Source organism: Epinephelus lanceolatus, chromosome 17 (assembly GCF_041903045.1).
Source record: "Epinephelus lanceolatus isolate andai-2023 chromosome 17, ASM4190304v1, whole genome shotgun sequence".
In the NCBI taxonomy this organism is placed as follows: Eukaryota; Metazoa; Chordata; class Actinopteri; order Perciformes; family Serranidae; genus Epinephelus; species Epinephelus lanceolatus.
In genome coordinates, this window is record NC_135750.1 from 34208179 (window position 1) to 34234930 (window position 26752).

A 26752-nucleotide genomic window follows, 5' to 3' on the forward strand; every position below is an offset into this window, starting at 1 on the left:
ATTGGAACAACAATTTTTGAGATTGGTCCAGTTTTGAGATAGCTGTGTGGTTAGATTTAAAACCACAAAAAACACTTGGTTATGGTTAGGAAAAGATCATGTTTTGGCTTAAAATACCCAGTTTTCATGGCACTATCCTGTCAGGAAAGGCAGCAGTGACTTGCCGAAAAACAACTAGTTTTGTTGTTTGTTGGCCTCGAACAGTGGTCTGCAGCTTGGAACATCTTGCCTAGGGGGCACGCAGTCTACCATCCCCTCCAACTTCCAATGACAAAATCAGCTCATATACTACGTCACTTTAGAAACATTGATGTGATACATGTGAAATGTACAAATGTAATGTATGTGCGGTGGGCAGAAACGAATAATGCCAATGTTTTCTTCTGATTAGTGGACTTAGTTTTTATTTGTTGCCTGTATAGATTTAAGATCTATACAGCAAACAAAAACATAGACAGTGTGTCAAAGTTTGCTCCTGAATGTTAATGCAACTCTAAATTAAAGCAGTCCAAGAGAAAGGCTTCCAGGAATTAAATGCAAAAGGACATGAAGTCCTTTAGGGACAGGCATTGGAACATTTTTGGTACTGACCAAAAAAAGTGTGAGTACAGACAGTTGGCATTGGATGTCTACTAGACTAGTATTCTTGTTTTCTTATTCTCTGGTGTGATAGTTTGGGATTTCAGTCGAAATTTTGTCAATTTAAAATTCTTTCATTTAGTCAAAGTCCCTGTGCGGCTTCTGATATTTAGACAACATTTAATATTTGAGAATTTTGGTTGATTTGTTCAATGAAAAAAGGGTCTTGAAGAAAAAATGACAATACTTCTTCTGAGTGTCTAGTTTTCCATTTTTATCTCACCAGTTACTTTCAGTTGTTTTACTTTGCTGTCCTTTCTGTAGCTGCCACCAATGAAACTCTTCTTGTAGATCTTTTACATTAAAACCCTACCAGAATATAGGAATTAAATCCATCAGCTATCAGTCTGACAATTACAAAACCTCTGGGTGGAATGTTTCAGGAGATCTGGTGTAGCAAGCAGATATTCAGGCATATTTGCATAAGAATGCAATTTTAAAAAAAAAAAAAAGCTAATATAAATATAAATCATCATCAGACGAAAGCTGGTGGATTCTAAGATTGCATTTTGGCCAAAATGTTACACCTCTCCACAAGGACTGTTTACCTCACTTGGATTACAAAGGGAAACCAGAATGCCTCTGATACTATGTCTTGTCCTGTTGCCAACAGATTCTGCACACATATGCTGATTCCCATTCAAAGTTTCTAGCAGTTTAACACTGCATAGTAACAACAGCATTTCTGTTGAGTAGTGAAACTTAGAGCAGCAGTGGTGAATATGACTACTCTGTTTTTATACTGATGTATACGTCAAGCTGAATTTATCAAGAAAAGATGTAAACATGAAAAAATGGTTGACTTTGTATCCAAAGGAAACAGGATCAACTGTGGGGCTGAACGATGAAGCCCATTCAAGCCAACAAAGTGATATAATAAAACACAAAACTCAAATCTCAAAAGCTGGCATAAAAAAAAGAAAAAAATAATTTTTCGAGGGTACACAATCTAACTGAACAGAGGGACTACAAAACCTGGCCTCATGGGCTTTGGGCCATGGGCCCAATTGTTGAAAAACGCTCGCTAAAGTGCCCTCTTGGGAGCCAAAACGCACACTGAAGTGCCCTCCTGGAAGCCAAAATGCTCGCTAAAGTGCCCTCCTGGAAGCCAAAACATGCGCTAAAGTGCCCTCTTTGGAGCCAAAACGCTCGCTAAAGTGCCCTCCTGGGAGCCAAAATGTGCGCTAAAGTGCTCTCTTTGGAGCCAAAACACACGCTAAAGTGCCCTTCTGGAAGCCAAAACGCACGCTAAATTGCCCTCCTGGAAGCCAAAACATACGCTAAAGTGCCCTCCTGGAAGTCAAAACATGCGCAAAAGTGCCCTCTTTGGAGCCAAAACGCTCGCTAAAGTGCCCTCCTGGGAGCCAAAATGCGCGCTAAAGTGCCCTCCTGGAAGCCAAAATGCTCGCTAAAGTGCCCTCCTGGGAGCCAAAACACGCGCTAAAGTGCCCTTCTGGAAGCCAAAATGCGCGCTAAAGTGCCCTCCTGGAAGCCAAAACATACGCTAAAGTGCCCTCCTGGAAGCCAAAACATATGTTAAAGTGCCCTCTTTGGAGCCAAAACACACGCTAAAGTGCCCTCTTTGGAGCCAAAACGCGTGCTAAAGTGCCCTCCTGGTTGGCAAAACACACTAAACTGCCTTTTTGGGTGAAGAAAACACACTAAACTCCAGAAGACTATTAGGACCAAGAAATACTATGAAACATTACTGTTGCAATGACTTTTATGTTGGGCCCTTTTTTGATCTATATCGAGCCAGAACTATATCTCACAGAACCAGTTTGGATTATCTGGTGCTAATATGGTGTTAAAATGCACTAGAATACAGGAAATGGCATCAACTTAATTGAAAATGTTCTGGGGGAGGACCTCCAGACCCCCCAGGGATTTATTTCCTTCATACATCCATGTCTCTGTGTGTTCTTCACAGTCCAACGTTGAATCTACACAGTTCTCGTGGATGCTGATCCTAACTACAAACTAACTTGAGTAGTCTGTTTAGTTAGTCTGTTTTAAGGCTATATAATGTGCCATTTGTATAACATATAAACATGTCTAAAGTGCCCTCAAAAAGACGCAAAACTTAGTGCCCTCTTCAGTGGCAAGAATGCGCTGTATGTGCCCTTTTTTTTCTTTTCACCCCTGCCCTTCAAAAAGTCTGTGCACGCCACTGGTAGTAAATGAATAGTGTAGGTTTCAGCTGGGCTACAAATAAACACTGCAGCTCCTCGAGACCCACGTAAAGTTCCCGTGTTTTGCTTCCCAGCTGCTGGGTGAAGTGTAGGGGGTTAACCCCAAAGTGAGCATCAGCGTCGGCCCTGGAGGCAAAACAAAATCTCTCCTGTGCTTCCCAACCACAGTCTGGAAGCTGAAGACGGAATGGTCAACAACATGTTTACAACCACGCTTCGAGTTATCTCAATATTTTAGAGCCATAGTCAGTATGCGCTTAAGTTTGTGTGATTTGTTATACTGCTGTAACTGACTGGAGATCAGTAAGATTCATATTTATTTTTCATACATTAATGCTCATTCTTGGCCCTTTGTACTGCAGTGATTTTTTGTTCTTTTTTTAGATTATATATAAATCATAAAGTTAAGGTTACAAATTAAAATATTCTACTGTGATTGAAGTTTTTTACAATTCAGTAGCTAAATAAATGAGTTATTCATATCAATTCATGCGTCAGTTCACCTCATTAATCATAACACATAGGCCTGGCTGACATGAAAGAGCTGATCGTATGTTGATTGTATCTAGTGTTGTGATGGTCATACTACAGAATGATTTATTGCTTGTGTAACATGAAAAAGTTTCATACTGAATCTCAATTACAATTGGTCTAAAAAACTCACAATGAGATTACTTTACCATATCCTTCAGCCCTCACCAACATCAAATTAAACTGGAAGTGGGTGGAAAAACAGTACATCTAAATAACATATGATAAAATATACTATATGATGGAAAAAAAATAGGCAGAACCACCTGTCTGTAATATAAGCCTTGTCAAGTGGACTGCTTCTCTCTGCTGAAATTAGAGCTCTGCGCTTTATCTTTATTTCATTTTCCAGGGGATTTAAAAATAATTGAAAGGTATTTAAAAAAATGTTTTGGTATCAGTGCCAAATATGTGCGTGATATATCTTATTGTTACTAGTATCAGAAAATTACCCAGCCGTATTATTGGCATATACAACTCTGCACTGTATTATCCTGTGTATGTGTGCATTAGGTGACCAAGAGAAAGCTACATAAAAAATATATATTTGGTGAAACTATACATATTTCATGCCATTTCTCTTCATCCCCTCCCCCTTCTGTCTCCCTGACAGTCTGGTTCCAGTACAGCACCTCCACAGGCGGACCCCTCCACCTCCTCCTCTGCCTCCTCCTCTACCTCCACCACTACCACCACGAAGGCGGAGGAGAAGAAGCTTTTATCTAAAGACTCCATCCTGTCTCTGTACGCCAGCAGCTCAGTGGCCAGTCAGCCACAGAGCCAGCAGCAGCCTGTTCCAGGACAAGGTAACACACACACACGCAGCATTTTTATTAACCCTTTGTCGTCCGTACATCCTACATCCGACATATTTATGTTCAGGGACTGATAAGCTAAAATTTGTTCACATCAAATTAATGCAGCAGTTTATTTCAACTCCTAAGCATATGCTCCTTTAATCCATTCAACTACAGGAAATAACCCTAATGTGCAAAGGCTTATGGGTATGTGTTTGCAAAAATAATGTCTACTGTTGGCATCTCAAGTGCTCAACCGAGACGATCAAACTGCAGTTTACAGCTACAGTGCCCCACCTCCTCGCCAGGAATCCTCTTACCTATTGAACGCTGGCAGTTTTTTTTTTGTTTTGATTTTACAACACAGTTACTATTTTGCTTCCCTCTCATACCTCTCATCAAGCTCGTGTCCAGCGGCAGGCAACTATTTTGTGCAAAAAAAAAAAGCTCCAATATACCAATCGCTGTAAACTGTCTGCACCAGTCAACAGACAGAAAAAGATAATCACTAAGTAGAGCATTTAGCAGCTGAGGAGCCAGATATTTCCCTCAGCAGTTGGTGCAAACCAAAACAGAGCTAAGGGAAAATCCTAAGTGCTATATCCTTGGCAACTAGACTTGCTTGAGTTTATTTGAAGATGTTTCACCTCTCATCCAAGATGCTTCTTCAGTTCTGAAGTTCTTCATCAATGTGCAATTTTGACTTATCAAAGGAAAAGTGACATTGCTATACCAACCATTGTCTGGATATAATGCGTCACTTTGACGTTCCAACTGGCGGTGCAAATCAAACAGAAAAAAAGCCCTTGAAGGTATGTAGTTCTTGGGGGAGCTCCCCACTGAGCAGTTCCTCTCAGGGAGCCTTAAAGCTTTAAGTTCCATTATATGAGTTGTTAGGAGTATAACCAAAGAATGATTTTTCCTTCTCAGGTGGATTTGATTAACCACTTTTATAGCATTGAATTGGTGGAACTGGCCATTATTCACAATCCTGCATAGTTTAAGTTTTTTAGAAAGGTAAAGAATAGAGAAAAATCTGAGAGACAAACAACTTTGTACAGCAGATATACAATATGTTCTTCTTTCCTATCCCTGGAATCACCTTAGGTTTACCTTGTGACACCTTGGGGGGGATCTTGCCCCTCAAGTTGGTAAGCCAGTTATGGGGAATACATACTATTTTTATGTTGTAATAAATGGCAGTTGCCGAGGAGAGGATTTGCAATACCTACCATTTATTTGAGTTCAAGGACTGACAGGTCAAACCACTTGAATATGTCGCATATGTAGAATGTAAACAAACACTATATACACACACAGTGTCTCCGGGTGGGGGGGGGGGGCACACGCAGTAATATAAGCACAAGAGTGTACACTCAGATGTAGGTGTTTGTACACACACAGAGACACACATCTACACACTTTCACACATACATCAGAGGAAAGATGCATCATAAAAATGGAGGAGAGTGAAGGCAGATGAAAGGTCAGTGTGCTAAAAAGCAGGCAGCTCCACTTACTGGAGTCCCACTGCAGCAGTAAAAATAGAGAAGTGTCTGCAGATTCACACTCATCTCACAGTTATTATGTGTAAAGACAAGTGCCAAGACTGTTGATGTGTGTTTATGTGGGCAGGTGTTCATACGTGCACATACATCAACCTGAGCATGTTGGGAGTGTGTGGGAAAGTATTAGTGGTACATATTTTCTGAATGGTGGACAGTAGGCAGCAGGCACATGTGCATATTGATTATATGGCTGCATGATTACACTGACGTAAAGAGGATTAGGAATGGAAATCAGGATGAAGGGTTTTCTGCTGCTTTATTGTCCTCTCTGAATCCAAATAGATGCTGATGGAGATCAAAGCCAAGAGAAGCTCACCAGGCTAATGCCTCAAATCACTGACTTCCATCCTGTGTATGTGTGTGTGTGTGTGTGTGTGTGTGTATTGTAACAGGATGGATGTGGCTCTGAGTGCAGCTTATAACAAAATGATGAAAATGTCAGAAGTTCCAGACAGTCCATGGATCCTTTATGGATTTCCACATTGAATCTGAGGATTTTAAAAACTTTGAGGCGTGATAGGAATTGTGCTAAAAGAAGCGATATTTTATTCTCTGGCATTTTGTACATGCAGTCAACATAGCTGACTAATATCAGAGGACACTCTGTCCATTTAAAGAAGCTGTCTCATTTCTGTTCCTTAAGATTTTTCCACTCAGTACAAATACTGATATATTTGTGTCTTACATTGCCGCTTACCACTTTCTCACAGTGGTCTCATGTTGCACTAATGGGCAAATGGAGTGATGGGTGATAAATTTTCAAGAAAAAATGGTGCTCTGCAGCTTCAGATTCATCTTTAGAGGCAGAAATAAAAAATGACACTGACATTTGGTGTGTGGAAATGGGCTCTGTGGAGCAAACTTATAATTTGCTTGGTGTTATGTTTTAATGTGTGTGGCTTTTTGCTTTTTGAAAACAGTTACTTCATATTCACAGTTCCTTGGGAAGACTCAGTGGAAGAAGCCTATGAAAGAAAAAAGCTTAGATATGCAGACTTAGGAGCAGAAGCTGAGCAGCGAGGATGGAAGACTAGGATTTGTCCAGTAGAAGTGGGGTGTAGGGGATTCATAGCAAGATCAGCTGTCTTGCTCCTGGGGGAACTCGGAGTGCGGGGACAGAGTTTGAGGAAGACAGTGAGGGAAATGTCAGATGAAGCAATTAAATGCAGCAAGTTTATCTATTACAGAAGAAATAATGTCAGCTGGGGGCCAGCAGGGGGAACTACTAAGCAGGGCACATAACTCCTTGAGATCAGGTGGAGAGATCCACTTCCTGTCAGGAGAAATCCAGGAAGAGGAAGTATTTAAGTGTGGGAGTGGCCTATTGGAATCCATTTTGTTTGAGGCCATGCGGCAAGGTGAGTGTGCTTGCTGATCCTGTAAGTCCAGTTAGCTCCTTTAACTTTAGCTTATATTGTAGTTATGCTATGTAGTGTGTGAAATAGAGTATGGTGGATGTGACAGGAAAGTTAGTATCAGCCCTGTTTCTACCTGGAGCTCGCATGTATGGAGCCTGGGTTTGGTTGAAGATGGCAGTGCTGTTTGGGCTGAGAAAGCCATGTGTAAGTAAGGAGGAAATCCAGGAAGAGGAAGGTTATTTAAGTGTGGGAGTGGCCTATTTGAATCCATTTTGTTTGAGACCATGCTGCAAAGTGAGTGTGTTTGCTGATCCTGTGAGTTCATTTATCTCCTTTAACTTTAGCTTACATTGTAGTTATGCTATGTAGCGTGTGAAATAGAGTATGGTGAATGTGCTAGTAAAGGTAGTATCAGCATTGCTTCTGCCTGGAGCTCGCATAAACGGAGCCTGGGTTTGGTTGAAGGTGGCAGTGCTGTTTGGGCTGAGATCACTGTCTAGCCTCCTGGAGGTGTCATTGTTGTGAGGGCTCGTCTTGGGGAGGTAGACTGTACAGCCTAACCCGGCTGGGGAGTGTTATAGCCTAACAAGGCTTCCTTCCCTGGGTCTACCTCCTCTGTGGTAGTATAGGTAAGGTAAAGGAGGTTGTTCGGTTAGTGTGGGGAGGGGAGCAGTGAGACCTGGCATTAGGGGAGTGTCTCTGGGACGCCAGAGATCACTGTCCAGCCTCCTGGGGGTGTCGTGGGACTAACTAGACGAAACACCGGTGAAAGGAGGTTCCCACCCGATGACCCCAAAGACATGTTAGTTATCACTGCTCACTGGTCTGTATAGTTAAGCCTTGCCATAATAGCTTATCGTAGGGCTTAGGAGGTTATTCACTGAGTGCTGATCCTTTTTTTTTTTTTAGAGCACAAACTTCTTGTGTTTATTATAATTGAATAATTGGCAACATTTCATCAAATAAACACACAGCAACAAAAAATTGAGCATAGCGTTAGTTCAGGCCTGACACAGTGTCAAGCTCAGCTCACATCCTAGCTACATCAGTTGATCTCAACAGCCACTCAACTATGGAGCAGCTGATTGATGAAAGGGAGTCATAGATAGTCATAGTCATACTTACATACATACATCACATGATTCCTTTCTATGCAACCAATTGACAAATTTCATTCAGAGTGCCCTATTTCAACTGCTCTAGCCTGTCTACTGTTGCTGCTTCCTCTGTAAGCCACTTTGCAACCCGCTTCCACCCCAGCTCCTCCTTTTCATGCTGTGTCTGACCTATCAGTGTCATTTCTGTTTGTCATTGATGCTGCTCTGTTCTGTTCCTGGGGGGTTCTTTGCTGCTGCTTTCCATGTAGGCGCATGGAAGGGCAGGAAGGTTTGCCTCTCTGTCTCAGGCTTTCTTCATTTGCACGTGGAAGAGCAGACAGGTGTGCTCTCTCCGCCTTATGCTTTCCATGTAGGCACGTGGAAGAGGCTTTCTGCATAGGCCCAAGGAAAGGCAGAGGAGCCCCAGAACAGAGCCATACCGCCAAATATAATACTGCAAATGGAAATAAAGTTTTCTTTGACTTAAGTGTTCCTGACTGAAATGCAATAATTTACTGGTAGCAAATAATCTTTCCTCCTCCCACCAATGTAGTTCGTCAGCAAATTTTAGCAAAATTGTTGTCAAGCACTGCAGACACAGTGCGTAGTACCAGCTACTTTAGAAATCTGTGGCAACATGAAGCCAATAAGTTCACCCTCTAGGGCTCTGGTATACCTAATGTAAAGAGAAAGAAAAAGAAATAATCATGTTCCAGTAGCAATATAAACACATATATATCTACCATCAGCAATTATTATGCTCACTCTCTGGGAGCTGTTGACACTCACCAGCGATATCATTTTGGTTACAGTGTAGCCTGGTTACATGCTGAGTAACCAAGCTACACTGAAACAGAAACGATATCGCTAGCAGTTCACAACATAACTGAGCATAATAGGCTACAAATAAAAACATGCAAGTTAGCTAAAGTCATACTGTTAACTTACTGTTGATAGTTGATGTAGTTTATCCACTTTGGGTGGAGATAAAAGGCTGATGGATTGGGGGTAGCAATAAAGACTGCTCAAACATGAATCCTCCTAGGTCCTTTTTGTTTCTTTAGTGGCATTTTGTGTTTTTTTTCTGCAGTTATTGAATGACAGCGTTGTGTATCATTGCCTGACCGTCCTGGTGGATGATAAATGATTTGTGCTTTAGTTGGTGGTTGCTCTCTTAAGCTCTGCGTTCCATATGACAACAGGTGACTGACTGGTGCAACAATACTGAAATTGTAACTTAGTCACAGCTGTGTGTTTATGCAGTATTTCAGTGGGCTTCAAAACATGGCATCGGCCAGTCATAATCAAGGACTGGAACTGTCCATTTTAGAAGTGCATGTAAACAACAAAGATCCTTAATATGACCCATCAGAGGGTAACGCTGGAGCCAAATGCATTGTGTCTATCATAGCTGCTTCACAATAAAAGCCACCCTCATACCAGGTGAATGCTTTTAATGTGAAGTAGCTGTTGTGTTTGCATTAGGAGAGTGAAATGTAAACCATGAGACTTCTATTAATAAGATAAAAATCTAACATTAAGGTTTAACCACATGCTGCATAGGGTTCTATGAATCCCCAAACTTGAACCTTGCAAAAATGGTGGACTTCGCCACTAAAAAAAAGGATGCAGACCATAAATGGTATAAAACTGGGTTGTGTTATAATGACATTATTAAGGATTATAACTTTATAACACACCCAAACATCAAAGAATTTTTGCTGCTATTTGTCAGGTGGGTCATTTTAAGACCACCAGATCCTTGATTCTGATCAGTTTTACCTTGACCCATGCTACACCCTTCCACCGACTTTTAGAAACATCTGGCCAGTAGTTTTTGCATACTTTTGATGACAAACAGACAGACAAACCAACAAACAAAGACATGACCTCCTTGTCTTGGTTGTAGTGGCCATACTGGGTGTTTTAAAGAGTAATGAACATTTTAACTTTGATGTATCCTCAGGATTTCTTATATTTGGATTTTAAGGAGTAGCTATTTACTCCTTAAATTAATCATTTTCATACATTTCCTAGTAAATCAAAGCAAAACTTGATTCTGGAAATCTGTTTATTTTACTTCAGCACAGCTCTGTTCTCTCTTATGTTTAGTTGAAAATATTCTCAGCAGTAGGCAAGTTCACATGAAGAACTCTGTGTGCCTGTTTTTTGCTCCAGCAGGAATGTACATGGGCCAGCCTCAGATGCCGTTCACTCCGCAGGGTTTTGCTCCAGGGATGGGCGGACCTGTCCCACCAACCACCATGATGGGCGGAGGGGCCATGATGCCTGGGATGGCGCTGCCTAACGGCAGCTACATGGGCATGCAGCAGCAGGGTGTGATGCCAGCCAACCAAGGACAGAACATGTATAGCATGCAGCAAGGACAGCAGCAAGGACAGTGGAATATGAGCCAGGTAACAGACATATACACTGTATGTCATCCAACTAAGACACACTCAGAGTGGTGGTACTTAATTCATTTTATGGTAGTAATGAACTCATTTTATGATTTAGTTGACCATAATCCCACTCCAGATTCTCTGCACATTAATCTTTTATGATGCACACTTACATGTTTACTGTATTTTCACTAACCTGGATAAAAATGTCATAAATATAGCATCTTTTTCCTCCACACCACATGTCAAAGAGTTCCATTAACCTGGTCCTGAAAGTTAATATATGGTCTTACACAGTGTTCTGCTCCTTAATTTTTTGCAAAGCCCAGTGCAGTAATGACCTCACCCCTTCAGCCTCTCTAAAAGCCCATGAAGAGAAGCTTTAATCAACTACTCAATCTGTTTTATAACCAAGGTTATTGTATGAAATATAATGGATTTTTCTTGAATTCTGTCAAGTCTTTTTTTCTTGTCCCTAGTCTAGCCTCTAAATCCAGCCCAGTACCATGAAATGATTAGAGAGTACACAACATTTGGAGGGATTCTTTGATGCAGGGGGAGCTGTGACAGTTTTTAAAACCTTTAAGAGATTTTAAAACCTATAACTAGCTGAGAGTAACACATGACAGGGTGGGGTAAAATATTGTCTTATTATAAAAAAAATGGGAAGGAATTTTCTTTGATCCTGTGATTAAGTCTATTATTATTCCTGATCATGTCCAGGTCTGCAGTTTGATAGCCAGTAATTAAACATTTGACCATAGCCAGCAGGAGTGGACTGGTATACACAATGGAGCAGAAATCGGTCCTCTAGTTAAAATCTAATCTGCTGCAGTCAGTGTTGCCCAGCTCAGATATGACACATCTGATGTCTGTGATTGATTTGAAACGAACAAAGCCCAGGAGTGAAGGCTGGCTCTGTATTTCCCACCTCAGTTATTCCTTGTTTGACTCTCAGCTGCAACAAACAGAGTTAACAGACTGTACTAGCTGAGTGTATTTACAGAGTAAACCAGCTGTGTTTTAGTTACAGCGAGTCAATCTGTTCTGTCCTTGTTTGACATTCATTAACTGTCTCATATGCCACATTTACACCTGGTGGAAAGGTAAGCGAAGCTGCTAAATGAGCTTTATTTAGCTGGATCTGATCACAATTGGAGCCAGATCATTTACAGATGAGATTTAGCTGATCCTTTGCAGTCTGATTCGGCAAGTTTCAGAACCTTCAATTCATCCCAGTTTACAAACCAAACTCACTAATCTTTATAGAGTAAGCTTTCAAGGTCAAGTTAATTTTATTTATATAGCCTGATATCACACATTTGCCTCAGAGGACTTTGAGTGAAGCTGTGCTACCAATTAATGATTTGATTAAAGAAGACATTTATCATTAAGCCCAAATGCAACTATGACACTGTTAATAAAAACATCAGCTGAGGTGAGTTAAAGCTAAGTGGATATTTAAGTAGTCTGTTGGTCACCATCAAGAGAGGAATGAAATCAGATCTTACACAGTTTGCACTGTAACTTGTATACTAATTAATTTCTGATCCTTCAGCTGCAGGTAAACTGTCTGAGGTTGCAGCTGTGCACTTCATTCTTCAATCCTTCAGAATGGCAAAACTGAGAAATGAATAGACTGAATCATTGTGACTTTGCGCTAACAGAAACAAAGAGTGCATAAACCATGCTTACAAACATTTTTTCTTGCCTAATTTTTTTCGTAATTTGCGAACGAATTTAGACCTGCCTCAGACCATGTGTATATACAAAGTGATGAGGGCCCAACTGTCTTATAAAATGTAGACACACCTTTTAACTAAATGCATAGAATATTAAAACTGCATTCATTAAAAAGGCTTTAATGGACAATATTTAAACATGTTAATTTGAATAATTTATTAATGCATGCACTTATTTCATCCTTGGCCTTTTATCCCCATCAATTATTGTCATAATTAAGATATGTGTCCCAGTCCAGCTTACTGTGGAGTTTATGAGAGTGACCATATCAAAATGTAACAGTTTTGGTTTTCATTGTTTTTATTGAATCTGCCTGTCAAAATTATTGTTATTGTTATTTTCATTATATTATTATTATTATTATTGTTATTGTATTTTAACTGTGTTTAAGTGTTATGAGTATTAACAGGGTATATAATAGATAGATTGAACTTTGACAAGAGTAATTAATGGCTTATCGACTGCAATCACATTTACAGATGCTCACTGATGGTCTGACACTGGAGTTTCAGGACCTTTATTTGTGTGTATAACTTCACCACCTTCTCCATGATACACCTCATATCATGGTATGATATTTAATGGTATAGAGAAATGGGAGCGTTGCAGTTTGGCATGATGATTGCAAGTAGTGGGCACGAGCCATTCAGTTTAGTATGATTCTAATTTACCAACATAGGCATGAAATCAGCTGGTGCACATGTGCCATGAATCCAATGGTAATTTTGCATGTGCTGTGTTCACTGAAACCATCGGCAGTGGGGCTCAAACTGTGCTGTGTCTGAGAGGACCTTAACTGGAAAAGTTAATGCAATACGTAAAATTGTGATCGATGATAATCCTGTTGGGCTGTTTTGGTGCCCCCTTCCGGCACTGGTGCACAGCACGTGCTGCATGTACCCTTGGTGGCGACACTGTATTGCATAATCAAAATGACCACATTGATTTCTGATTTAATAACAGATATGATTCATGTTAAAGTAATTTAATTTGCCCAAACATGTTGACATCAGGACTTCCGCTGTCTTTACACTGGATCAATACTGGGAGGCCTGTCAACACATCTGTCTAAGAGCTTCCCTTCATTAGTCTGTTACCTGCTGCTAGAACACACACACCTAAAGCCACTCCTTTTCATACAGTATGTGTGTGTAGTTGCACTCGGAGCTCCAAACTGTTGTCAGCATTTTGACATCTTGGGAGGTTAATGAGAGATCATAAATCACCACCAACACACATACAAACACACACACACACACACACACACACACACACACACACACACACACACACACCACCTTGAACAGACAAAGTGGGAGGTGGATGACTAGGTGTGTGTGTGTGTGTGTGTGTGTGTGTGTGTGTGTGTGTGTGTGTGTGTGTGTGTGTGTGTGTGTGTGTGTGTGTGTGTGCGTGTGTGTGTGTGTGTGTGCGTGTGTGTGTGTGTGTGTGTGTGTACTGTGCAGGAAGATGTATGTACGTATGTCCGGGCTTGGGTGACACACATTCATAACCACACACACACTCACCCATAGCTCTCGGATGACCAGATAAGCGAGTTGCGCTGCACCAAAGCACATTCATAATAGATAAGGCAGAATGGAAGGAGGAGGACAAGCAGGGGAGCAGAGGAGGTGGATGGGGCGGGGGGTTGAGGAGCTGGGAGGTGAAGAGAGAAGAGTGGGGAGAGGGCAGGGAGCAGGGGAAGCCCTGAGCCTTTAAGAGCAGAGGCGAAGGTAAAAAGCGAGGAATGGAGGCCCGGGAGTCAGCTATTCCCTCCTCCCAGAGGCAGGGAGGAGGGAGTAGCTGCCTACTTTAGCTCTGATGAATTCGAACACTGACTTCCCTCCTCTATCTCCCTTCTTTTCCACCCCCAGATGACCCAGCAGATGTCAGGCATGGCTGTGAGTGGTGGAGGGCCGGCGCCAGCCACTTTCACCCAGTCAGGGGCCCCTGCGGCTGGCTGGCCTGCGGCTCCACCAGCAGCTTCCGGCCAGACCCTCAGCACTCAGCTGTGGAAGTGACAAGAATTGGGTCCAGAGGAAAGGTAGGGGGGGACGGAGGGCAGTCATATGGCAAGGAAATAGCCATAACAGCTCCTGACCCACCCATCTCCTCACAGAATGAAGAACACACAGTGGGGGTAGTTTGACTGCCTCCCCTCAAACCCTACACACCTTCACCATGGTTCCTTTAAAAGCCAAGATGACATCACACTGGATGGAGTGGGAAAAAAAAGAAAGACTGGCAGCTGTTGTTCCCCATCGTTATTCAGCTTACCTCTTCCTTTTTGATTTCCTTTTGTTGTTGTTGTCTGAAGAAAGAGACAGAAATCGACAGAAAAGAGAGCTGCTGGACCAATAACTCCAAGTGTCTATTATAGTAATATTATATCATTACCAAAATGGATAGTTAGTGAATAGTCTTTCAATACCTACAGTAGATATGGCTATCTTGTGGTTGCTACCATGTCCTCACCCCTCTCTCTGCTGTGTATATTGTAACCCTCCCCCTCCCTCTCCCCCTCCCCCTTTCTGTGGGGCGAGCAGAGTCCCGTAGCAGATAGTCGTCTGAACAGTACTGTATTTATGTGATTATGATGTGAACCTCCCACTTTTTCAGAGCCATAGGAGAGAGGTTGATGCTTCCACTCTCAGTGACTTTGTTTGGTTTGAGTTCTCTTCATCACTCCATGGGGGGGGGAGGGGGGGGGGGTCTGGAGATGAGGTTCTCCAGTTTAAAGCATCCTGTGGAGTTTAGCATTGCTAAATGGGGTTTGACTGACATGGGTTTAATGCTGCTTATACAGTAGATGTTATTTTGCACTGATTCACTGAATCATTGTCACGTAATCTGACCATTTTCCCACAAAGACTTCGAAAACATAACAGTGTCTCATTACATCCATTTGAGGTTACGTTTTCCCCCCATAGCAGACAGTGTACCACGGAGCAGCTCTATAGGAAAGATCACATACACCAGTGGTTCCCAACCTTTAGCTTGGGTCAGAATATACACCTGAGGGTAGGCAAGATCATTAAAATTGGAAATATGATTAAAAGAAAAAGGCCTTGTAGGAAAACTATTCAAGTTAAACATTGGCTGATGGAAAGATGACTCTTCGAACTTCTCCCGACTCATAGACATATTCAAACTGTGACAGGGGGTCACAACATAGGCCAGGTGATACAGCCCAGAAGTTCCCTACTTGCACTCAGGTGAGAACAGTCACACTGCAGCTATTCAGCTACTTACACCAATCCCTATGACACGTTATTGTGGTTCCCACTGCGTGCTGTGATTGGCTAGTACTAATCAAGTTGATGCATCATGGTTGGAAGGGTTTAGCATTAGGGCAAAGAAGTCATGTTTAGGACTCGTGCCAGCCACTCTCGGATATTCTCTGAGATTGGTGTATTGGTGAAGTGGTGAATTTACACGAGAAAAACGTACAAATATAGTGCCAGAAAGTCAGGTGGCGTTGTATAAAGAGTGACACAGTTTATAGAGAGAGTAAGGTGTGGTGGATAAATGGGTCAAGCACAGGACTTTCACCCATGAGACTCTGATTCCAATGTTCCCTTTTTATTTTTAGACTTTTAGACTTAATATTTTTACTTTTTATGATGTATAAAGCAGCAGAATGCACACTGTGTATGGCTGAATACACCTGTTCAAGTTAATGTCATACTTAAATGTTGCCAGGACACCCAGGAATATATACACCTGGGTATAAACGGCCACATTGGCTATGTACACCTCAGGTAGCATCGTTAGCCTGGCTGTATCCAAAAAATAAAAAAAATAAAAAATTTAAAAAAAAGCCTGTGAGAGGAGTGTAAAGCACAAGTTTTATCAAAATACAATATTATTTGGACAACAATACAGTTTTTGCTGATATCACAGAGTCTGTCACCATACGAGTTAATTCAATATGAAACTAACAGGAACAGTAAATATCCTCATTGCCTTTTTCTTGGCTGCTTACCATTGTGCACCTGCCGCCAGGCACCTAGCATTGTTTGAACGTTTAGGAAAGAGGTGTACTTGGACAGAAATGGTGACACACGCATGCCATGGGAATTTCAAAATAAAGGCATATCTTAAAGATAATATGTATTGTTCTTTTCGCTTTCCATCGATAATATTGGATTATTGATCATTACGGTGATATACAATCCAGACTCAAAGCCCAAAAAGGTTGGGAACCACTGATATATGTACACCACACTGGCTGTGCAAACATAATCTGATCAGTTATCCAGTATCAGACTTTTATTGGCTTATTAATATCTCTGTCCAGTTCTGTGTCTCACACTGCGAGCTGGTTAAAACAACCCAAAGGATTCCCTCTAAGCCCCAGTGATTTCTGAGCACCCCTGGGTCCCCTGGGTGTCTTTGGTAGCCACACTGTGGTGTTTTGATGTGTTTTAAAACCTAACGAGCTGGGTTCAGTGGAACCTGGGCTCCGACCCAGTTAAGACATACCTTGTTGTTGAAATGAGCCGTTTCTCCTGCGCTCCCCTAGGCAAAATAAAGCGCCACTGGAATCACAGCGGGTTGTCTTTACTGCACTTTAAATAGCAGAGCAGGTACCGTACTGTATCTCCCGCTGTGGTGTGGTTTAGTCTCTCAGATCGTTGTCGGGGAACAGCAGAGATAAGTGAACTGTCAGCTCACTTCCAACAGCAAGATGGGATTTCCACAATCTTTTTCTTTCTAAAAACTGGCACGTAAAATGTTGCTCCCTTCATATATGACGCTATAACGGTATGTTCTGCCATCCGCCATCTTTATTGTGGTGTTTTGTTGTGTGCAGTACAAGAGAAGCACAGTTAGTCTGAAGCAAATAAACCTGGATGACCAATCAGAAGGCTAGACTGGCAGGACGGTGGGGGAGGAACAGGACTGGACAGTGCTAGCAAAAGAGGACCTGTATGAAAACACTGGATGGGTCCCATCACCACTGTCCAGTCCTTGTTTTCAAGAATAAGAAAAGAGGAGCAAGAGCTGAAATGAACAAACAGATGCACACACGTATGCACACAGAGTTAAGACCACACTGCCGAATGCCGACGCAGAGATTCATGTCCGTATACACAGGGTACCTCTGCCATGCAATAACTGTAAGACTCTCTTACACACATGTGGCGAGTGTGAACGACACATTAACAATAAATCTAATGTCCTCCAGGTTTATTTCCAATGTGTTTACATTTTCTGGTGCCTAGTACAGAGAAAAGTGGTTTCCGTGCATTAAAAAAAAAAATATCCAGGAACTTTTTCTGTGTTCATCTTTGTCTAATGACTCTTTTAACTGTTAAAGTACTGTTTTATCATTTGGGAGTTTTATGTTTGCTCCTTTTTTCTGTTCCACAAGAGGGTCATTTGAAATAAAAGCTGTTGAGTCCTGGAGTTATTCTTGCTTCTATTTCCTGTGTTTACATCATACACCTACACAGTGCCCTCTAAACTTCAGCGATCAGGACAATACTGCCGTTAAAATGCACTAAAAAAAAACAGTTCTTTCACATCTGAGCTGTGAGACTAGCCGCCCGTCTGATGCGCTGTTTATATCCTGTCTACTCAACTCATGCCTTTTTATTCCACCGCTGGCAAGTGCGTTTACTTGTGAGGCGAGTTCTCTTTGTTGTCGGCCCACAGACTCTACATTATTGATGGCAGCTTGTCAGGAGAGACGTCACTTGTTACTTCACGCGGGCCGCTTCCAAACCTGATTGCATACATACAAGATGAGAGGACAGCAAAGGTCCTTCCAGTTCAATACACACAATCAGTTTTGAGTGATTTAAAAGAGAATTACATAGCATTTATGCATCAATAAATCATCACCATGACACATCAGTGTGATTAATTCAAACAAAGACATGATCTGGGGAAGTGGGCACTGATTGGCATTTACAGCTATGAAGACATGAAGAGGACCTGTTGGCAGATGATGAAAGGAGTGAAAAAACTGATGCAAAAAATCCCTTCAAACATTTTAATTCGCTCAGTGAGAGAGGTGTTATTGTAACATGTAACATGTAATTTCATGTGCGTACAGAGCTGGAGTTGGGATGTGTTAAGCCTGGCTTAGCATGAAGACAGAAGCAGGGGGAAACATCTAGCTTGGCTCTCTCTCTAACTCCATTTGTCAGCCCCTTTAACTGTATTTAGTTTGTTTAAAACATGAAGAATTTGAAATATTAAAATCACATTTTTTATTTTAAAGGAAATTTACATGCTGCAGATACTTCTTGGTGAACACCAGTTTATCCATCAGTACGTCTGCACAGCATGTCTGACTCACTGTTGCTGCACCTAGCTGTTGCTCCCAAAGAACGTGTTACACTAAGTAACTTCCCCTAAAACCACAATTTGTCAGTTTTGAATTTCTGTTTATATACAGGTTAAATCACAGACTGTATAAATATAGTAAACATGTCTCCACTTCTTTCCCCTGTATAAAAATAAAGCCAAAATATCCCAGATATGGCAGCTGCCATCTTGTGCTTTCGGAGCCAGAGTCTGCTCAGTAGCCATCAGGAAGTGGAGCCGCGATATTGAGTTTCCACCCGTACACTGATCTGACCCAATCATGAGCAGCACCACTGATCACAAGCACACTGACTGACAAACACAGGTGACAATCATAACGTCATATCCCGTTTTATAGTGTTAAATAACCAATTAAAACCACACATCAGAAAAATGAACACTTGAACAAACAACAGCCTGTTTAGAACTACCTAAAATGACAGAAACCATCTTTGGGAACACCTTATTTGACGTGTACTTCGAGCTTTTAGTTTGGCCCGTGCTAACATAGAGGGGGCAAGGTTATAACCTTTACTTCAGCCAGCCACCAGGGAGGGATTGAGATGTTTCAGCTTTACTTTTGGGGAGCTGTTCGTGCCCCCAGGAAGTGCCCTGGGCTTTGAAGCCCATTTTCATAGTGGCCAAACAGTGGACTTACATCCATACCATAACCATGCATCCCAAAAATACTTTTCCCCATAGACTAACATGGCGAAAGAGAAGTCTGTGTATCAGCGAATACAATTTTTGAGTATCACACCACTTAATGTCTCATTTCACTATCAGAATTTGATCCATTTATTCCAATAACATTTGGAAGTCTAGCAGAGCTGCATGACTTTAGCAAAGTGCTAAAGTGGAATTAGCCGACTCAGCTGGTGGAGTCTCTGGTGCACCTGCTCTCTGGGCCACACAGTGCAGAAGCAGTCCCGATAATCCGGGTAATTTTATGAGCGGTAGTTGAAATTTTTCGACTTCACGCGACACTGAGCCACTTCATAGGTATGAACGGGGCCCCGCCTCCAACACAGTATACAGTCCTCTTTAATAATACACGGAGTGGTCATGTCGTCCATCTTTATAAACATTCATTGGGATGAATGCACAAGATAAAGTGTCTTAATACAGTATGTGCTAGTACTGGTATGCATATTCTTAAACTTTTGAGAGGGCCAGGCTAGCTGTTTACAGTCTTCCTGCTAAGCTAGCTTTATGCTAACGGCATCCCGATACCAGCTTCGTACTTGATGCACAGATATGAAATTGCTATCAGTCTTCTTATCTGCTGTGAAAGACACAGCATCACAATACCACTGCCATAAGATACAGGCATGATCTGCTTGTATGATAATTATATCACAGAATCACAGTTAATTTGACAATGATGTATTAATGATTAAAATGACATTAATTATTCATGTGGCACTTTCCAGTTCAGCAACATGGTATTTTTTAAACATTTATACTTTAGTTTTTCACATTAACAAGCTGTGGATGGAGGAAATGAACAGTCCAAGTCATCCCAGTTTGAAAAACAAACATGTTCAGTGTTGTCCAGTTCTCACAAAGCACGTTTGACAGACAGCCAGAAGTCTTGAATCATGCAGCTCCTCAGAGTCCATGTCCATTTTCAACAGACTGTATTAACCCCATAAGGAGAGGAAGCAGGGTGCTGTGGTAAGTCCCAGCCAAGAGATGATGGGCAACCACAATCAGCGTCTGGTTATGGATCCGCTGCTCAGCTCTTCCTCTCACACCTCGATGACCACAGTGTCTTTCCGATGTTTGGGCTCATTTGCAAGGTGTGGTTTCTCTGTGCGAGTGTGCCAAACCAGCACCTGAAAAAGAGGAAGAGGAGTGAGAAAATGTGCTGACAGTGGAAATGCTGGGCACTAAATAAAGAACGAACAGGCTGTTATGCTTGGATAAATACAGCGCAGATGCAGGTGGATGGCAGAGTTTTACTGAGACTGTGTAAGACCAAAAGACTTAATTTGATATTTTTGGATTAAAGCTGCTAATACCTGATATTTTCTGTCCAATCGTAGAAAAATATCTGAAAAATCTTTTAGAAAATCATGCAATACTGAAACTGGCAGGTTAGTGGATCATTTGGTTTATTATAATCTGGATCTTATTTTTGTATATTAGTGGCCATCTTTTCTACCAGTAATAATGAGACTGTACTCTAATACATAACACTTCTCTGTATCTAATCTGACGAACACACTCCTGCAGATGGTCTCACACTATCTAACTGATTGAAAGCTGGTGTCGGTAAAGAAACATTTAATTTGCAAGCAAAACACAAGAAAGACTGTTAGCTAGCAAACATGGATGTAAACAGGGTAGCTTTCTTTTTTTGGTTTTAAATCAGTTTTGAAAATGTTTTGTAAAGAAGAACATACGATTCGTTAGACCTAAAGAATACACACAATAAATTTTGGTAAGAAAGAGTAAATGTAAACATAACTCTTATTGCAGGAATTGTTAAGGAACAAGGCTAAAAAAAGAGTCCAACTGTTGAAAGGACAAGCACTCAGATGGTTAAACATGTTTTAAATTAATATCCAAACTGTACCTTGTAAATGTCCACCACAGTTTGCATTGCCTACTTCTCGCCTCAAATGTTTTCAGAAATATTTAGTGTACTGTTTAGCTGTAAAATGAGATAATATGTGACCTGGCAGGTGAGCGGTGCTTTGTTTTCAGCTCAATTGTTTCCAAGATGGGTCACAAAAGTTCTCACTTTACAACAAAACAGTACACTAAAACAGTGGTTCCTGGCTGGTCCAGCCACATGTCCGGATTTCTCCTTAGTCATTAGTTCAAGGTCGACACAGTTTAATATATTCAGCATCATACCTATGTTTGGCCATGTTATCGAACTAGTTAGCTTTCTCTGTTAAGTAGCTGTATGTCAGTCACTCATTCTACAGCAGGGCCACAGGAGTGTTTTTTACAAACTTGACCAGTTCGCAAGTCATGATTTTTTTTTTTTTTTTCAGATTGTGGATACAGTGACAGTTTCATCAAATTTGACAAAAAGATATTTTATAAGAGAAACAAACTAAAACTAAGCACACAAAGTTAACTGGTAGTCAGATATTATTTAAGAGATTTCTCACTTTCTAAATAAAGTGTTTTTTTATACTCAGTGACTAAACTGTTCACTTCTTAAAACCCGTCTGATCACATTGGCTGCTTTTATTTCTCGCCACGTTGGACTTTGTCGCATAATGCTTCCAGTAGAGTCCTCCAGAAGTAAAGTTTGGTACTTGACCAGAAGACCATTTTAAACCCAACATGCATAATAATAGATAGCTGATCCAAATAGACTGGAGAATAATCAAACCCGACCCGAACAGTGGGAACACCATCAGTGGTACCAGCATGATGCTTCAATAATTAGCAAGCAGCTAAAAACAGTACAAATATATCTAATTTTACCTGCACTTCAAACATCACTGTCTCTGTCTTCCTCTGAAAAACATATGTGTCTCCTGTGATGGTAATGACATGTAATCAGAGCTGATAATGAGTCTGTTCAGATCCACTGGATGCTAGACATGTTGACACATATATCTGCGACCCACTGAATGACATTTTACACACTGACACCCATGTAGCTAAAAATGGGAGAAACCTCTCTTACATCAGCGGTGACTCACACTCACTGTCTACTGTCTAATGTTAATAAAAGACCTATCTATTGCTTTAAAGCTAGTGAGTAGTGGTGTTTCCCCTACTGGAAAGCCTTTTTGAAGTAAAGGCATCACTCCTTGATGATGCTCTGATGAAATATCTGTCAAATGAAAGACACTGCTGTTTTCTTTGAAACAGAGATTGCATTGTATCCTCCATAGACGTATCCTCCTGCTGTCGAATGTGAAACTCACCGGTGTGCCAGGAGGGATTCCATACACAGGAAACAAGTCTGACACCTCCTGAAATGGATCACATCTAAAGCAGCACACACCTCACTGCAGCTGTTTGTCTTGTGTTAGAGCCAATTTCACAGCACTATATTGGTGAGAAAACACTGCAATGGATGCAAAGAATGATATTTATCAGGAGAGAGGGAAGCATTTCACTCCTCAGAGACTTGAGTGAGGTTATTTGGAGTAAGAATGTTTTTTTTTAGCCAATAGTTAATGAGCCTATAATTCACATGTGTGACATTTCTGTGTCCAAAGCAACACACACACACACACACACACACACTCACAGAGGCATGATTTATTGCTGGCTGTGAACATTGCCGCTGTTTCTGGGCTTCTTCAGGTGGAACATGTCACTTCCTGCACACTGTGCTGCTAATTGGCCCGCTTTGCATATCTAACGAGGCTAATGTAGCAGCCACTTAAGCATCACTCCAGAGCTGGGAGGAAAATGGTACTCAATGTGTGTGAGGGTGTGCACGTATGTGTGCACGCTCACTAATCATGCAGTCAGAGTGCCCTCCCTGTTCCCCTGGACTCACACCTCTCTTTCTACTCCTGCACGAGCCTCTTTCTCCCTCTCTGCTCTCCATTTTCCTCATTCATCACGTCCAGTTTTTCTCTTATAGCTTTGCTCTTGTTTTTACCTCTCCGTCCTCCCTCCTGCTCTATCTTTCTCTTCCTCCCTGAGGCAACATGGAGACAAAAAGCTTTACCAGGTTAGAGTATTTTTGCCTTAATAGCATACGGAGAGGGTAGGCCTGTTTCTCCCATCAGGAGGAGGAATCTGTGGAGAGGCGCCATTAGGTAGCAACAGTTTTCAGTTTTACCTCCAAAGAAAATGTATTGGATGATTGCATTTAAGTTTACTGCAGCTTGGTTCTTATTTGTGTTTGGCAATCATTTCTCTCAGCTATGAAAACATTGTACTCACTATACACAATAGCTTTATAATCTGACTGAATTAAAGTTACAAAAACCTGATGATGATTTGTATTGGCAAATGTTATTTTGATATTTAAAACTCATCTCATGCCTTACATGCTGATGACAAAATACCTACCACAAGCTTAATTCACAATCATGTCTATCAGTTTAGCTGTACAACCCAAGTGGCAGAAAAAGATGTCGGCATTGCATGTTTTTACAAATTACAGACATGTTACACTTGTACATTATTTTGTTTAGCATTATTTAGCAGATGCGTTGTAACTTAACTCAGCAACACTGTGTTGAAGGTGTGGTTAGGTTTAGGCACAAAAAACACTTGGTTCTGATTAAAAAAATAATGTTTAGGCTAAAAACAACCACTATTGATGGCTCAAAAGCCACTGGAAAAGCAGGGACGGGTCAGAGAAAAAGGAACACCTTCCATGACTCAGATGCTGTGGAGAAACGCTGCAGTATGTTTGTGAAAAACACCCAGGTCCCGTGACTGAAACACTTGTGGAAAAGATGTGAAGGGTCACCAAAATACAACCAGTTTTGTTGTTTGTCTGTCTTGAATAGTGGTCTGCAGCTTGGCAGGTGTCTTTTCTAGGTGACATCTCACCTAGGTGACATGCCATTCATTATCTCTTCCACCACCTGAGGACAAAGTCAGGTCACATACAGTACTACATCAGTTTAGAAACCTTTTTATAATGTAATGTATGAAACGTGCAAATGTATTTGTGGTTTGGGGCGTCGGTGGCTAGTGGTAGAGCAGGCGCCCCGTGTATAAGGCTGTTGCCACAGCACACTCTGCATTAAAGGATTTTAATGCAGAGTGACGTTTCACGCCACACGATTTTTCCTCAGACTTCTGATACATGACAGAAAGCTGCCATCTTAAATACCAACTGCTGCCCCTGCATGACACTCACATTAAAATCCTTCTAAACAGGAGATACTTTCCTTACAATCCTTTGGTCCATCACCCACTCCATTGGACACTAGGATGAAGGTGTCTTATAATTCCTTACTGCACACAAAAGCAATTTGCACACAAAAACAGCAAGTACGGTAGGTCAAAGCCGAATAAGTCAGTCAGTACACTATTATAGATGTATACAACAGACAGTTTGGCTAAAGTCACTTTACTCTTCACCTTGGTTTTCTCCTGATTAAATTAGTTTGGCTAAGTGGAGTCTTTGTTGAAAATCCAGCTGATTGTTTTCAAAGTTAAATACTCATTATTATTTATAAAAAATAAGTTACAAAGGTTGTTGTTCTGATCCAAGGCAAGCCCTGTTGCCCTATCAGTAAACCAGCCCCGAACTCCAAACTTGTCAGATACCCCTGCTTTAGGGGTGATTTCGGCGTCAGATACCTGCACACAAAGGCATCTTTTGCAGTGATATGATATGCTTCTGGGTGGCCCCTGTTTGTATCTCGACTGGCAACACTGGAAAAGTCCCTATAGGGTGGGCAGGAAGGGTGATTTTCACCCAGCAGGCCACTGTTTGATTCTTGTGTAAGTTTTAAGCCAAACCATTTTTTATATTTGTGTTTTACGTTTACGTTGTAGGTGTATTTTGAAAAAAGACTGTATGCATCTAATGAGCAAAAAATGTACGGTTCCTGGGAAAACAGAGGTGTATTTTGAAAAGACATGATGCATTTAACAAGCGCAAATTGACGTTACCTAGCACGACATATTTAGATGTGAAAGTCCACTGACAAAAAGACGATATTTGCAGAGTTAGGATCAGAATGCAGGGGATAATCATGACACTAAACATTCTGAGAAAGGACTGAAATTGTTTTGACACCATAGATGGAAAATTTTGGATGGTGGTGAGGCTGTCTGCTGCCTTTTAATAATGCTGCTGCCTGTCATGCACACCAAAAAATCTCAGGTCACTGGTTAGTTTGTTAGGATCAGGCTTGATGAGTTGCATATTAATTAACTGGAACAAACAGTGTTAGCTCTTATTCCCTTGAACGTAACTTTTTAAGTGACAGAAATACATATTCTGTATCTTCTAAAAGAAATAAAAGCCACAAAAAAGAGCTTTTGAATGTGCCACACAATCGTCTCAGCAGACAAAGATTCCCCAGTTGTTGGGCTCAAAACAGTTTTTGTCAACTGCTGCTTCAAAAAATAAACTCCTAATCTCAAAACCCAAACTGTATTAAAACACTGTTATCCCTTGAAGCAACAGGGAAGAAAAAGTGCATCCAATCCATTTGTAAAAGCATTCAAGATGCTTTAAGGATCAGATCACCCAAACCAGATCTAGTGCTGGTTAGAGATGCATTTGGCCACTTTAATAAAATTAAAATTAAGTTTAGTAGAAAGCTGAGAGCCGATGCAAATAAAATAGACGACAGTATAGTCTCTCAGTCCGTGGCACGATGTCCCTGTGTCCCTGTCCTTTCCTCTGTGTCATTATGTTTGTCTTTTTTAACTCCACCTCCAGTCAATTCAGCCATATCCCCTTTTCTCTAAACAGGCTCTTACTCTCCCTCTTCTCCTCCTCACTTCTCTATCTCCTTTTCCTCCTGTGCTATCATCTGTCTCCATCTGTTCCTGCCGTCCCCCTCCTTTCTTGTCCTGTCACTGCTGTCTGTTGCCATTACTCTCCTGCTCTAACTACATTACAGCTCCTGTCAGTCGTCTGCAGATACTGACCCGGCCATCAGATGAGCATTTCTGCCCTCCATTGTCAAGGTCGGGATTCGGGCTCTGTGATCTGATCCTAGATACCTTCCTCAAAGTGGACGGAGCCTGAAGGTAGGGTGGGGTGTGTCACAGCTGTTAGAGAGGCCGTGGATATCAAATCATTTCAATCACAACCGCTCGGGCCAGCCATAGATTATAACCACAGCTTAAGAGTTATTTAAATCTGTCAAGCAGAGATATTTCCAGTTCTGTCAGGATTTAGCTTCACTCATCAACAAAGCAAGAAATATTCAGTAACTGATTATGTCATCTAATGATGTAATGCACGGCATATCTGTCCTCACATTAATAAAATATGATGATGATGACTACACAAAGCATTACTACTTATCTAGACTATTTTTGGATGTGGGTAATGATGGCATTAAAAGTTGGCAGAAATTCCATTTTGCAACGAGCAGTTCAATTCTCTAATTAAAGCACGTTCTAACTTAACACCAGGCTAAACGGCAGTGTTTCACTTCCTTCTGGTGGTGGTCAGAAATATGCTCCTTTG

The 26752-nt window shown here is 41.3% G+C and overlaps 2 protein-coding genes across 6 annotated transcripts in view; one reads left to right on the plus strand and one right to left on the minus strand.

Moving 5' to 3' along the window:
- Window positions 1-16151, plus strand: part of LOC117248178 (stromal membrane-associated protein 1) — a 182367-nt gene extending 166216 nt beyond the window's left edge. For 3 of the 5 annotated variants that reach the window (XM_078160831.1, XM_078160834.1, XM_033612958.2), the window contains 3 exons: window positions 3976-4168; window positions 10361-10599; window positions 14205-16151. In XM_078160831.1, coding sequence (XP_078016957.1) covers window positions 3976-4168; window positions 10361-10599; window positions 14205-14351 — 579 coding nt within the window. In that variant the 3' untranslated portion in view covers window positions 14352-16151. The remainder of the gene's footprint in view (window positions 1-3975; window positions 4169-10360; window positions 10600-14204) is intronic. The other 2 variants (XM_078160832.1, XM_078160833.1) reach the window with 2 other exon arrangements.
- A 949-nt stretch (window positions 16152-17100) lies between these two features.
- b3gat2 (beta-1,3-glucuronyltransferase 2 (glucuronosyltransferase S)) overlaps window positions 17101-26752 on the minus strand; it is an 82200-nt gene continuing 72548 nt past the window's right edge. The window contains exon 4 of the mRNA XM_033612961.2: window positions 17101-20486. Within this exon, the coding sequence (XP_033468852.1) occupies window positions 20400-20486 (87 nt within the window). The 3' untranslated portion in view covers window positions 17101-20399. The remainder of the gene's footprint in view (window positions 20487-26752) is intronic.